Raw genomic sequence first — 16,090 nt, 5'->3', positions numbered from 1 at the left:
ATACAAATAGGTTAAAAGTAAAAGTATGGAAAAAGATATATTATGTTAACGCTAATCAAAAGAAAGCTGGAATGTCTATATTCATATCAGACAAAGTAGATTTCAGAGCAAAAAATAAAAGGGCCATTTCATAAGAATAAAAGAATCATTTCAACAAGGGGCACATAATGACCCTACATGACATACATGAAGCAAAAAAATGATAGAATTTAAAAAAAGGCAAATCCACAATAATAGGTGGAAATTTCAACACCCCTCTCTCAGTAATTAAGTAGTCAGAAAATCAGTAAGAGTACAGAAAACTTTAACAATACTATCAACCAACTTGACCTAATTGACACTTGCAAGCCATTCCACCCAACAGAAGTAGAATAAACATTCTATTCAAGTGTATATAGAACATCAACCATGGTTAACCATATTCTGGGTCAGAAAACAAGTCTCAATAAATTTAAAAAGATTCAAAGTATATTTGCAGATCACATGAAATTAAATTAGAAAGCAATTACAGAAAGATATTCAGATGATCCCCAAATATTTTATGACATACCTCTAACCCACAAGTCAAAGAAGAAATCAAAAAGGAAATCAGAAAGTATTTTGAACTGAATGAAAATAAAAATAAACATATCAAAAAAGTTGCATTTTGTGAGATGCAACTAAAATAGTGCTTAGCAAGAAATTTATAGCATTAAGACACCTATATTAAAAAAAAGGTTTCAAACCAATGATCTTAGCTTCCACTTTAAGAAGTTAGAAAAAGAAGACCCCAAAAAAGCAGAAGAGAAATAATAGTGGAAACCAGAAAAACAACAGAGAAAAATCAATTAACCCAGATGCTGGTTCTTTGAAAAGTTCAATAAGATTGATAAACTTCTATCAAGACTGATCAGAAAAAAAGAGAAAAGACACACATTATCAATATCAAGAATTAGAGAGATATCAATTCACACCCACTAAAATTATTATAACTAAAAAAGATAGATAATAAGTGTTGGAGAGGATGTGGAGAAATTGCAACCATCACACATTGCTGGCAGGAATGTAAATTGGTACAGATGCTTTGGAAAACAGGCTGGTAGTCTGGCAGTTTATTAGAAGGTTAAACAAATAGTTAGCGTATAACCCAGCAATTCTACCCCTACAGGTATATACCTAAGAGAAATGAAACATCTGTCCACATAAAAACTTATACATGAATGCTCACAATAGCATTATTTCCAGTGACCAAAAAGTGGAAACAACTCAAATGTCCATCAACTGATGAGTGGATAATTTAAATTAATGTGGTATATCCATATAATGAAATAAATATTACTCAGTCATAAAAAGGAATGAAGTAGTGATAGAGGCTACAACATAGATGAACACTGAAAAAATTATGTGAAGAAGCCAATCACAAAAGACCACATTGTATGATTCCATTTACATGAAATGTCCAGAATAGGGAAATGTATAGAGACAGAAAGTATCAATAGATTAGTGGCTGCCTAAGGCTGGGGGAGAAATAGGGAATGACTGCTAGTGAGTATGGGATTTCTTTTTGGGGTGATAAAAATAGATTGTGTTGATGGTTACACACTTTGTGAATATTACAAACCACTGAATTGTACACTAAATGGATGAATTGTATTGCATGTGAATTATATCTCAATAAAGCTGTTACATAAAAAGAGAATGAGAGAGGTGACATCATTACAGATTTTATAAATATTAAAAGGGTAATAAGAGAATACTATGAACAATCTTATGCCAATAAATTTGACAACTTCAATAAAAATGGATAAATTCTTTGTAAGACACAAGTACAAAAGTTCACTCAAGAAGAAATAGATAACCCTGAATAAACTTTATAAATATTAAAGAAATTATATTTGTAGTTAAAAAATCTCTCTGCAAAGAAAACTCCAGGTCTAGATGGCTGATGAAATCCACCAAACATTTAAGAAAGAAATAATAACAATTCCACACAAACTCTTCTGCTAATTAGAAGAGAAAGAAATACTTCTCAACTTATTCTCTAAGGTTAGACACCTAAACCAAACAAAGACATTAACAAGAAAACTACATTCTGGTATTCCTCAGAAACATAGATGCAAAAATTCTTAACAAAATTTTAGTAAATTAAATCTAACAAAATATAAAAAGGATAATACATCATGGCCAAGTAAAGTTTACTGCAGGAATGCAAGGTCAGTTTAATATTCAAAAATTAATGTAATTCACTATATTAGCAGACTAAAAAAGAAAAACCATATGATCATCTCAATAGATGCAGAAAAGCATCTGACAAAATCAAACATGCTTTCATGATTAAAAACACTCAAGAAACTATGAATAAAAGAAAATTCCTCAGCCTGATAAAGGGCACCTAGGAAAAAGCGACAGCTAACATCATACTTAATGGTGTAAGACTGGATGCTTTCCCCCTAAGATCAGGAACAAGATCAGGATGACTGCTCTATTTATCTCTGTAACTGGAGGCTTTGGTCAGTGCAGTAAGGCTGGGAGAGGAGAAGAAGAAAGGTAGAATGGAATTGTTTATGTAGAAAAATCCTATGAAATTTATAAAAAGCTTCTAGAAATAATAAGGGAGTTTAGCAAGGTTGCAGAATATAAGATCAATATACAAGAATCAATTGTATATCTATATACTAGTAACACTTGGAAATTAAAATTATAAAAACATTTTCATTTATAATAGCATCAAAAAATTAAATACTTAAGAGATAAATCTGATGAAAGTTTTGTATACTAAAAACTATAAAACACTGTTGAGAGAAACTAAAGAAGATCTAAATAAATGAAGAGTTGTACCATGCTCATGAATTGGAAAACTCATTGATCAAGACAGTGTGGTATGGGCAGAAGTAAATATATAAGATACATATAAATCTCAATAGAAAAAAAGAGAGTACAGAAACAGACCCACACACATATGGTCAATTAGTTTTTGACAAAATTGCAAAATCACCTCAATGGAGAAAGGATACTCTTTTCAACAAATGGTGCTAGAAAAATTGGCTATCTATATGAAAAAAATGAACTTGGATTCATACTCCAATATCATATTAGAAAATTAACTCAAGATGGATCATAGACCTAAATGTAAAACCTAAAACTATAAAATTTCTAGAAGAAAACATATGAAAAAAATCTTTGTGAAAAATCTTTAGACAAAGATTTCTTAGATACAACACCAAAAGCATAATCCATAGTAGGAAAAAAAAAGATAAATTGGACTTCATCAAAATGAAGAATTTCTGGTTTTTGAAAGATACTGCTAAGAGAATGAAAAGCCAAGCCACTGACTGGGAGAAAATATCTGAAAATCACATATTTGATAAAAGGCTTCCAGACTATATTGAAAAACTCTCAAACCGAATAAAAAGAAAACAACCTAATTAAAAAATTGGCAAAAAATTTGAATAGATACATTGCCAGAGAGGATATACAGGTGGCAAAAAGGCACATAAAAAGTTGTTCAGGGCTTCCCTGGTGGCACAGTGGTTAAGAATCCGCCTGCCAATGCAGGGGACACGGGTTCAAGCCCTGGTCCGGGAAGATCCCACATGCCACGGAGCAACTAAGCCCGTGCGCCACAACTACTGAGACTGCGCTCTAGAGCCCACGAGCCACAACTACTGAGCCCACGTGCCACAACTACTGAAGCTCGTGTGCCTAGAGCCCGTGCTCTGCAACAAGAGAATCCACCGCAATGAGAAGCCCGCGTACCGCAACGAAGAGTAGCCCCCACTCGCCGCAACTAGAGAAAGCCCGCGCGCAGCAACGGAGACCCAATACAGCCAAAAATTAAAAAAAAAAAAAAAAAAAAAAAAAGTTGTTCAACATCATTAGACATTAGGAAAATGCAAATTAAAATGATTCAATACCACCTCATACCTATTAAAACATCTAAGATTAAAAAGACTGACTACACAATGTTGGTGAGGATGTGGAATAACTGAAACTCTCAAACACTGCAGGTGGGAATATAAAATGGTGCAACCTCTTTGGAAAAGTTTGGCTATTTCTTCAAAAGTCAAACATACATCTGCCATATGATCCAGCCATTCTATACTTAAGTGCTTTCTCCCAAGAGAAAAGAGAGCGTATGTCCAAATACAGACTTGTACACAAATGTTCACAGCAGCTTTACTGTAATATCCCCAAATTGAAAACAAATATCAATCAGCAGGTGAACAGATAAACAAATTGTGGCACATCCATACAATGGAACACTACTCAGCAATGAAAAGGAAGAGAGAGGCATTACAAAGGGGCCTGAGGAAACTTTTGGAAGTGATGGATGGATATGTTCTCTATCTTGATTGTGGTGATGACTGTTGCACAGGTATATATATATATATATATATATATATATATATATCAAAACTTACCAAATTGTATACTTTAAATATGTACAGTTTGTTGAATGTCAATTACATCTCAATAAAGCTGTTAAAAATGTTATGCTCTCCTAAAGGCTGCATCTCAGAAAAAGCCTTTAGTATCTTAGTTAACTGAATACACTATCTTCATTTATCCTCTCCCACTGAATGAATCAAGATTTAAAAACGTCATCTGAATGGGTATTAACATCAATTTATTATAACATTAGATCTGTTAAATCCAGAATCCTCCATTCATCTACACTGATCAAAATTAACTAACAAGCTGACAAAGCTCCTCTTTGTGCAAGCACAGCCCCAGTGGGAAAGTCACCAAACTAGAACGTCAAATCAGCCTTTTCTATAATCACACTGAAATCCATTAATACCTGCAGATGAGTCACAAGTAAAGACAAATAATGCAGTACATAAAATGCACATGAAGAATAGAGCGTTAAGGGAGAGCCACAAAAGAATAAGAGCTGTCGGTGCTTTGTGACCACCTAGAGGGGTGGGATAGGGAGGGTGGGAGGGAGGGAGATGCAAGAGGGAAGAGATATGGGAACATATGTATAACTGATTCACTTTGTTATAAAGCAGAAACTAACACACCATTGTAAAGCAATTATACTTCAATAAAGATGTTTAAAAAAAAAAAAGAGTAAGAGCTGTAAGCACAGAAGATGAATTTATCTGTAGAAATATGTTTTAGAATTTACTTTTTGGGTTATATACAGATTATTAAAAAGGACAGGTGGTTTCTATTCTGAGCTGAAGGTAGGAATTGCGTTATATGCAGTCACGTACTCATGCGTAATATGGAAAGCAGCATGTAAAATAAGAAACTTCAATATTCACTCTTCATATATTTCATAATCTAAGAACTTATTCATGATTTCTGACAGAAGAAAAATGCAACCTCCCTCTTCTAGGTGACCCAAAAAGGAGAGGGTGAAAAAACGAGGCTCAGAGATGTGAAAGATCACATTTTCTATTGACTCAACTGGATTTGGAATTTAGTTCAATGCCTCAACTGAACCCAATCTTCTCTCTCTGCCATTACCAAGGAAAATCACCTAAATCCTGACAATTAAAAATAATATACTTACCATGAAAATTTTCCAAACACAGTAAATAGAGAAAAAGTAACCCAGAAAATTAAAATATTTCCCCTTGAAAGTTTTGGAGTATTCTATTCTCTCCTGAGGGAAAACAAACACAAAACATGGTTAGTCTCAGCAAAATTACATTTATATTCCACAAAATTCCTGCCTCTATGAATCACTGTTCAGGCTAAGAATTAAAACCACACATGATAATAATAATAATATTAAAATAACAGTAATAGTAGTAGTGGGAAAAATTTATTGAATGATTACTTTAAGCCAGAAATTAGGATAAACACCTTCCATGCATTATCTACTTTAATCTTCATAACAACTCTTATGAGATATGTTCTCTTTAATTTTACAGATGAGAAAACAGAGGCTTAGAGAGGCTAAATAACTTGCTTAAGGTTGCAGAGCTAGTGAGTAAGAGAAGTTAGGCTCAGGTCTATCTGTCTTCAAAGCCTATGTTTACCTCTATCCTACATGGCTATTCCTGTGAAGTAATCCTCAAAAAGGATTAAAATAGTTTGAACAACCTTAACTAATAGATTTTGCATATTTAAATTACATTGCATTTTAGGTGTACAAAGGAAAGTTACCCTTGTAGTTAGGTCCCTTCTTGATCCGGATCCTTTAAAATAGGGCTAGACCACGGCAGATTGGTATCTTACTGCTCTTACACTATTACTAACTTGCAAGAGAATAGAAAACAGAGGAGCTACCACAGGAGCTACCCTCTTGATCCTGGATCATCAGTAGGAAGTGGTGTGTGCCACCTTCCTAGATGATTAAAAGCCTCTTCTGACTATCCCACTAATTTCTATTTTTGAGAGCATTCCATTAAGGGTTTTGCTACTGGTAGGAGCAATGTCACAAAGACTGCAGCCATCAGTGCTTCATGGCTGATACTGAAGCTATGAGGTGCCTCTTACATGGCTTGGCCATAGAGGATGCTAAAAAGCTATTCAGTCTTGTTCTCTCTTCAATCATATTAGTAAAAACCACACTTCAGTTTCCTTGCTCTGTACCTTCGTAGCATATAGATCAGCCGTTTCCAGAAAAAGCTGCCTGCTTAGTTCTTCCAAAGCATCCACTTCCTGTTGAATAAGAGTAAGATCTGGCACAAAATGGGCATCAAGATTTAAATCACACAGAAGTTTCAAGGAATAGCAATGAAGAAAGCATATGCTTTTGGTTTCTTCTACAGTGGGTCCTAGGAACTGCCCATATTTTCAATTTCCTGCTTATAGCCAGCAGTACTACTTTAGAACAATTTTTCCAACCTCAGACACAGGTGTATAAAAGCTTTTCCATCAAGAGCATCCCCACCAACCACCTACCACTCAGTTTCTCACTAGCTCAAGTGGCTCAGAGAGATGGTTCTGTTTATCTTTGCTTTATCTAGTTAGATTAAGTCAAATGTAATCTTTGGAATCTCAAAAGGTTACATAGTAAGAGAAACACCTATAATATAGCAAAGTTTTCTCCTGAAATATCTGAATAAATACAATGTTAGTGAAGGGAACTAATGTTTCCTGAGTTCTAATACAGGCTGGGATTTATAGACATTACCTTCTTTAGTTCTTTACAGATATTATCTTCTATTATTTACAACAATCCCATGAGATAGGTGTTATTATCCATTTTGCAGATAAGGAAAGTAAAGCTCAGAGAGTCAAATAACTTGCTCAAAGTCACACAGCTAATAGGCATGGAAGCAAAGTCAGATCTGCCTTACTCCAAGGCCTGCTCTTTCCATTACGCTATGCCACTTTCGAAGAACTCAGTGAGGTCGTGTGATTATCCTCTCCATTTAGGAAAGGACTCAGAGATCTTAAATAATCCTGATACTTTTTTGACTTGACTTAGTGTTGCTAAGAAAGCTTAAACCTAAACTTTGGCCTTTATGAATTTTTAAGTAATAAAAACAGTAAAGACAGCCCCTTCTAAAACAGAAGCATTGGCTTTACTCCAAATCCTCCCTCCTCTCTGTGAGTTTTCCACTATTACCCAAATCAGCAAATGCCCTTCAGCTCCTTCCTCAGTAGTGGCTGCTGTTGGCATGGTCCAGGCCACTGAATAACGCGGTTTAACGAGTTACACGTTTGGCTCTTCCATGATTAGGCAGTAAGCTCCTTGAGGAGAGAGGCTATCCTCTGCTCATCATTTTTCCCCTTAGCACCCTGTCTGGAAATAGGAGACGAGAAATGAATTTAAAGTCATCTTTTTTTTCTCTCTCCTGTGGTCATCCTACTTCTTTTTTTTTTTTTTTTCTAATTCTTACCTGCATTTCACACCAGAAAGATATATCATAATTTATAGCAAGAATAGGTTACATTCTTTTCCTCCAATTGAGGCACAGGGGAATTTGTTCTTCCTCAGGCCAGAAAATGAAGCAGGAATATGCTATTTCACCTCTAGTCCCCCACCCCAAATTCCAGCTTAATGACCTGGTAGCCACAAAGAGATCTGGTTACTCAATTTGGGAATCAGTTTAACACTGCAACCAGCTGGGCCAAGACAAGTCCATTATCCCAATCTCCTTGATTCTTTAAACCAAAAAGTCACTGGAGATACAGAGCTGCTTAAAATTTGTTTGTTTCTAAAACTGACTGCTTTAGAAATGGGCCCTTACAATCCCATATACAAACCATCCATTTGGGGGAGCCATTGTTTTGTGGTGGTTTTTCAGAGGTGGGAAATACAATAGTGTAGTGGAAAGAACTGAGGAGACCACAGTTCTGGTCTTATCTTTGCCACAAGCCACTGTGTGACTTAACTTCTCTGGGTCTATTTTCTCATCTGTAAAATGGAAAGACTGACATGTTAGGACCCCTTCAGTTCAAAGACAATGGTTTTATTATTTTATGATCTTCTATGGCTATTGGAAAGATGACTGTACACATTGTATTTCCTAAGCCCAGCCCTGGCCAGCTGAACTCTGATGCAGTCAGGTATCTTAGAAGAGAATATCCCAATACTATTTTTTCTTCTGCCCTTGGTCCAGAGTTGAGAAAAAGAATCAAGCAGAGGGATAAAGGATACTTTCACTTCCTGTGGCTGAAGTGGTAACACTCTTTATCATTCCCCAGAATCCTGATGGTTTGTTATGCACCTCCCCCTTCTGGAACATAGTCCTCCGTGTCACTGCCATCCTGAAATAAAATATAAAACCTCAGCAAGGAAGCATGGACCCTCGTAGTCCATTCTCATCTGCTTTCCAGTCTCATCACTGCTCCTTTCATTTGCTGAGCTGTTCGGGGAAGGATTCGAATTCTGGAGTCCCACTTTCCCACAGCTTACAATTGAGGGAAAAGCATACACTCCCGGAAGGAATGTGGAATAGGTGAAGGAGCACAGAATTGGAGTAGGCAATAAATTTGAGGACTGGCTCTACCACTTGGAAACTGTGAGACCTTAGAGTTTTCATCTCCTCACCTCTGGATGATTGTGAAGATCAGTGAAATAATATATTTAATTATTACCATTATCATTTAAAAACAAAATAAAACAATAGCTAACATGCCTAGCTAAAGGATCAGGTACAGGGTAGGAACTCAATAAATGTTTTCTTCTTTCCTTTTTAAAAGCAGACAGAAGAAAAACAAACAAACAAAAACCCCAGAAAATCACATAAACCTGGCCTCTTCTAAAACACTATTCTCCCTTTAATGACGGTCTCCCCCTACTACCGAATATATCAATGGAAAACTTGTCCTTCCTCTTGTCCTGTCAGTCTGTGGAAGGACCTACCGCCTCAGTAGTGGCTGCTGGCATGTTCCAGCCCACCACATAGAATAGGGTCCTTGTGAGGAAAAACAGATCATTTGTGCATAAATGGCTACTTGAAGAGTACAATAGGCCAAGGCCTACAGGCTTAAAATAAACCAGAATGAGTCCAATAAAAAGAGTTGTAGAACTAAAGAAAAATTTAACTCAAGGTTAACCTCAAAAGGATGACAAGAGATAGAAGTGGTAAGGATAAAGAAGCAGCACTGGTATTCATGGTTAGGACCAATACAAATGGAACCAATGGTACCAAATACCAAATGGTAATTTTGTGGGCTAAATTCTTTAAGCCATTGGTTAAAATGGTATTAATAATAAAGAATATTAAGTGTGTTAGCCACAATGACTTAACTGTTTCCTCCTTAAAATGACCTTTACCGGGATACTGAGTAAATGGAATATAGCTCCCAAGTTGTATTAGCTCCTTCTGCCTTTTCCTTTAATTACACATGTTCACTGTAACTCAGCATTATTGGAAGATGTAGAACAACGAAGAAGAGGCTCAGACCTAAGGAGATTTTGACTTGGCAAGACTCATAAGTCTTAGTTTTCCTATTTTCATAGTTGGGAAAGCTGGAGCAAAAGGGAAGAGGTTCTATCCCACTCATTTACATCAACCTACCATGCTGGATTAAAGGAAGGCAGGGGGGATAGGGCGCACAGAAGCACATTTCTGTTGTCTTTAGTTTCAATGTCTATAATACAGTAAACATGATGACTGGCTGTGGAGTGGAACCTCTTGAACATGTAAAGATGACAGACACTGCATTGTGGTCTCACAACAGGCAAACAGGTAATCACTAGAAGAAGTATGTACTTGGTGGTAGTTTGCACATAAAGAAGCTGAAAAATGTCTACTATGGTTTAAATACGCCATCCTACAGTTTTCTGGTATCCATCGCTTCTGGTTGGAAGTCAGCAATTACTTTTTAAATTAAACATTTTCTTTTGAGATAACTGTAAATCCACATGGGGTTATAAAAAAAATACAGAGATACCATGTACCCTTTACCCACCTTTCCCCAATGGAAATCTTGTCGGTACAATATCACAACCAGGATACTGACACTTATAGAGTCAAAATACAGAACATTTCCATTACTACAAGGATCCCTCATGTTGCCCTTGTATAGCCCACTGCCCTCCTCCCAGCCCCAGCCCTTCTTGAACCCCTGGCAACCACGAATCTGTTTCCACTTCCATTTTGTCATTTAAAAAATGTTATATAAATAGAATCATACAGTATGTACCCTTTGTGGATTGGCTTTTTTACTCAGCATAATTTTCTGGAGATTCATCCAGGTTGTTGCATCTATCAGTAGTTCATAACTTCTTATTACTCAGCAGTATTCTGTGGTATGGATAAACCACACTTGAACCATTTATCCATTAAAGGATATCTGGATTATATCCATTTTTGGCTACTATGAATAAAACTGCTCTAAACATTAAGGCATAAATTTTTGTGTGAAGATAAGTCTTCATTCCTCTGGAAAAAGTGCCCAGCAATGCAATTGCTATGCTGTGTAATAGTTGCATGTTTAGTTTTTTTAAGAAACTGCTAAACTGTGTTCCAGAGTTACTATACTATTCCACATTCTAACCAGCAATGTATGAGTGATCCAGTTTCTCTGCATCCTTACTAGCATTTGTTGTTGTCACTAATTTTTATTTTAGTCATTCTAATAGGTATATAGTAATACCTCACAGTTTTAATTGCATTTCTCTAATGGCTAATGATGTTAAAAACCTTTTCATGTGCTTAATTGCCATTTATACAACGTGTACAGTGAACGTCTGTGCAGGTCTTTGGCCCAACTTCTAACTGGACTGTTTGATTTTTTTTTTTTTCTCTAAGTTCTGAAAGTTAGTTCTTTCTCAGATATGTGGTTTGCAAATACTTTCTCCCAGTCTGTAATTTCTCTTTTCATCCTCTTAGCAGGGTCTTTCACAGAGTGAAATTTTTTCGTTTTGATGAAGTCCAATTTATCAATTTTTCCTTTTATGAATTGTGCTTTTGGTGTCAAGTCTAAGAACTCTTGTGTAGCCCTAGATCTCAAATATTTCTCCTATTTTTCTACCAAGTTTTATAGTTTTACATTTTGAATTAATTTTTGTATAAGGTGTGAGACTTAGATTGAGATTCATTTAAAAAAAATCTATAGATGTCCAATTGTTCAAGCACCATTTGTTGAAAAGGCTATCTTTCCTCCACTGAATTGATTTTGCAAATTTGTAAAAAAATTAGTTGGGCATTTTTCTGTTGGTCTGAGTCTTCTATTCTGCTCCTTTGGTCTATGTGTCTATACCTCTGCCAATATAATCCTTGATTATAGCTGTATAATAAGTTTTGAAATCAGATAGACTGATACTGTTCATTTTACTTTTTCAAAATTGTTTTAGCTATTTTGAAAAAGTGTCTAGTACTTTTGTGTCTCCATATAAACTTTAGAATAATTCTGTGTGTGTCTACAAAAAATCTTGCTGGGATTTTGAAATGACTTACATTAAACGTGTACATCAATGTGGGGAGAATTAACATCTTTACTACGTTGAGTCTTCCAATCTATTAAACATGGTATGTTTCTCTATTTAGACCTTTGATTTCTTTCATCAGCACTTCATAGTTTTCAGCATATAAGTCCTGTACTTGTTGTGTTAGATTTATACCTAAGTATTTCATTTTTTTGGAGTGACTGTAATTTGTACTGTATTTTTAATTTCTAGTAATATAAAAATACAATTAATTTTTGTATGTTTACTTTGTATCCTGCAACCTTGTTCAGCAACCATTACTTTTTTTTTTAAACATCTTTATTGACGTATAATTGCTTTACAATGGTGTGTTAGTTTCTGCTTTATAACAAAGTGAATCAGTTATACATATACATATGTTCCCATATCTCTTCCCTCTTGCATCTCCCTCCCTCCCACCCTCCCCATCCCACCCCTCTAGGTGGTCACAAAGCACCGAGCTGATCTCCCTGTGCTATGTGGCTGCTTCCCACTAGCTATCTATTTTACCTTAACCATTATTTTTTTGTTGCCCCCCCTATATTTGTCATTTTTCTCTTGATGCTTTCAAGATTTTTTCTTTATCTTTGTCTTTTAGCAATTTGACTATATGAACCTAGGTGTAGTTTTGTGGTTCCCCTACTTAAGCCTCTTAGATCTGTAAATTAATGTTTTCCACCAAATTTGGAAGGCTTTTGGCCATTATTTTTTCAAGTACTTTTTTGGCCCCTTTCTCCTTCTTCTAGGACTCCAACTACAAGTATTTAGACTGCTTGATATTGCTTCATCCTGAGATTTTGTTCATTTTTCTTCCATCTTTTATTTCTCTATTCTTCAGACTGAATAATTTCTATTGATCTGCCTTCAAGTTCACTGATTCTTTCTTCTGCCATCTCAACTCTGCTAAGCCTACATAGTAAAATTTTCATTTCAGTTACTGTAGTTTTCAGGTTTGAATTTTCTTTTGTTTCTTTTTTAAAATATAGTTTGTATTTCTCTTTTGAGACTCCTTTTCTGTTCACTAATTAATATTATGCTTCCTTCATTTCTTTGAATGTATTTATAATAGCTGCTTTCAAGTCTGTTTGCTAAATCTGTTATCTGGGGCCCCCTGGAGTTAAGTGTCTATTAGTTGCTTTTTATCTTGAATATGGGTTGCACAGTTCTGTTTCTTTGTATGTCTAGTAAGTTCTGATTGAAAACTTGACATTGTAGGTATTATGTTTTAGTGGCTTTGGAATCTGTTTTATTTTTCTGAGGACTGTTCTTTTTTTGTTCTAGTAAGCAGTTAATTTACCTGGACTCGAAATGTGAAACTGTCATACTTACTGTGTGCAGTAACTGACGTTTCTACTCAGTTTTTCAACTCTTAGAGGCTCTTTCTTTAGCCCGGCTCTCTGGTGGTTTCCTCTGAGCCTGAGCAGGTTAGTGGTCAACAAAGAATTTGGGCAGATTTTATAATCAGATTTTAGGCCTTGCTTACCCTCTCTGTGGTCCCTTTGTTTCTAGGGATCCCTCCTAAATTTCTAATGCTTTTCCAGTCTTGAGTTCTACCTTCTGACACCTCAAGCCAGTAAGAATTTCACTGTCTGTCATCCAAGTTATGTGTCTAACTTACATACAGTTCAGACAATGCACTCAGTCAAAGACACAACAAACTTGCAAATCTCATTAAGAGGCAATGCTGCCTTTCAAGGGTAGACCCCTTTCTAGTTTCTGCCTACTTCTCTGGTATTTCCTCTACACATGCATAGTTCAGTGATGAGGCAGGGATTTGGGCAGAGTTTATATGTAGATTGTAGATCTCAGTCCTTCCGCATCTCTTTTGCTTCCAAAATTTTCCCTTTAAATTTTCCAGTTACTCTGCTGATTTGAACTCTATCAATCTGTATACTTGAGTGGGCAGTGGTTGAAGAGCACCCCGAGGCAAGAAAACCACAAACGTCCAGTTACCTGACACTCTTTTCAAATTTCTACCTGTCTCTGCTCATTTTCCATTGCCTTTGAATATTTGTTTTTAACAATTTTTCCTGTTTCTAATCCAAGGGTAGAGATAAGGTTCTTCCTCATAGTAATAGCTTGCATTAACTTTTACATACTCTACGTACTCTAGGTTTTTTGTTTTTGTATGTCATAAGCTGTGTGAAAAAGTATAAATTCAGAATTTGTGGGTTGAAAGGGATCCTAGAGACCCTTTAGTTAACCCCACCATTTTACAAATGAGAAAACTGAGACAGTTTAGTATTTGCTCAAGATGACTTAACAAGTTTCTTGTAAAGTGATTGTCTAGTTCAAGTTCTTTTCCTTATACCATGGTGTGTAGTTGCATAACTGTATTTTCTATCTTCTACAAAACTACAATTTCAAAACTAATATTGTTTGTGAAAAGAGACTATACTTCAGTTATATCATAGATCTCCAAAACAAAAGCTTTAAAATCTAAGTCAACAGAAAAATAAAACAAAATAACAGGTCACTTAATTCTCTCAAACTGAAAAAAGCTGAAAGGCTTTGATCACTAACTCAGCATATTCATACTATCTGAACTAGGTTTTTGATGAATATTTTCCAAATACTATAAACCTTATCCTCTATTCAGTGTTCCAAGTGAGAAGATAGTATGCCTCTTTCCTGTCCCCATTTTCAACCATTAACTTTTCTGTACATAACATGCTATTTTTTGTGTATGTCATCTCACTAGGGCCCTCTGCTGTTAAATTGAAAGATGGTTTTCTGGTCACTACTCTTCTGCAACTATGAGTGTTTCTGAAAACATTTTTTCAATATTTTGGTAAATAGCAAGGACATTGTATGAACCTCAAAGGTCGCAGTGTTGTCATGTTAGCTGTCTATCTGCCCTGTTAGCCCAACTGAGTAAAGAACTGTGATAATTAGGTCAAGTTGGGAGGCTGATTCTTCTGAGAGCCACTCAAATTAGTAAGACCTACTGCAGGACCACAAACCATCCCAGATCCTGACTTAACAAGGTCTATAGGGGTATATGTATAGATCAGAGCCAATTCCTCAGCATGACTAGTGATAAAATGGCTTAAAAGTGCACATCCACAATGACATGGGTCATGACTTTATATTCATCTCTCTATATGAATAAAATAAATATAGTACAAGGGAGAATGATCATGGGAATCAAAATAGTATGTTCCTATACAAGTATCTTTTAATATTGAACAATGTTGCTCTTGTTGTTATATTCTAAAAATCTACATTCATATTCATTCATGTAAAATAAACTGTAGAGCATGAATGTGAACAAAACATATATAAGTAAACAAATGTATACACATGTGTATCTACTTCCACTCCCTTAGTAAAGATGTATACAAATGGAGATAAATAATTAGTTGGTGAATCTGGACCTCTTTATCATTCTAATGTCTATTGTTCTCTCTTGTATTAAGTCTTCTTTGACTTGATTATGTATCTTACTACAGTAAAGTGTTGAAAGAAGAAACATGAAATGGAAAAACACTCATGCAATTTAAAACTTCTGTGACATCATTTTTATATGAGTACTAATAACTCTAATAAAATCAGTAGACCAATAAGCTTCATGAAGGTAGGAACTGATTACCTTGTTCATCATTCTATCTCTATGTAGTATTCAGCATTTAGTACAGTGCCTAGCATAAAGTAGGCTTTCTATATAATTATTAAGTCAATGACTATATGGATGAATAAATAAAGGCAAAGTATTAAAACCAATTGATTGTCCTGCCGAGATTATTATTATTATCTGATTATAAGTCAGATAGTTTTCCTTGGCTATGTATAGTTCATTGTTCTAAGAACTCTACATGTTAGTCAACTCATTATTATTATTTCCATTTTACAGATAAGGAAACCAAGACATAAAGAAATAAGGCAACTAGCTCAAAGTCACACCGTGAGTTGTAGGCCAAAGATTCAGATTCAGATAGTCTGAATCTAGAGCCTATGCTTTTACCTGCTGTGATACAGATTTCTAGAAATGCCACCTCAAAAACATACATTTTAAAAGTACTTTTTAAATAGTAAAAACAACAACAATAGCTGGAAGACTTGAAGGATTTTTTAAAGTAGTTGGAGAAAGGGAAGTTGAAATAAGGCATGAAAAAGTTTGTAAAAATGCAGCACAATAGACTTTTTAAAACATCCAGTGTAGAATACCCTCAAAATATAAAAGTTATTCTAAAATTTATCTCAAGAGAATTTATCTAAAGTTAAGAACTAAGGTTGGATTTGAAAATTTTCTTTCACATAAGATTAGACACTAAGTCTTTGATGGTT

The 16,090-nt window shown here is 35.2% G+C and overlaps 1 protein-coding gene across 2 annotated transcripts in view; it reads right to left on the bottom strand.

Annotated features, from left to right (window-relative positions):
* GPR89A (G protein-coupled receptor 89A) overlaps positions 1-16,090 on the bottom strand; it is a 45,891-nt gene that overhangs the window by 5,482 nt on the left and 24,319 nt on the right. For both annotated transcript variants that reach the window (XM_007182137.3, XM_028166498.2), the window contains exons 8-10: positions 8,546-8,655; positions 6,529-6,617; positions 5,501-5,593 (exon numbers count right to left, since the gene is read on the bottom strand). In XM_007182137.3, the coding sequence (XP_007182199.1) occupies positions 5,501-5,593; positions 6,529-6,617; positions 8,546-8,655 (292 nt within the window). The remainder of the gene's footprint in view (positions 1-5,500; positions 5,594-6,528; positions 6,618-8,545; positions 8,656-16,090) is intronic.

Source organism: Balaenoptera acutorostrata, chromosome 1 (genome assembly GCF_949987535.1).
Source record: "Balaenoptera acutorostrata chromosome 1, mBalAcu1.1, whole genome shotgun sequence".
Taxonomy (NCBI): domain Eukaryota; kingdom Metazoa; phylum Chordata; class Mammalia; order Artiodactyla; family Balaenopteridae; genus Balaenoptera; species Balaenoptera acutorostrata.
This window is presented reverse-complemented; position numbering and strand designations above follow the sequence as displayed.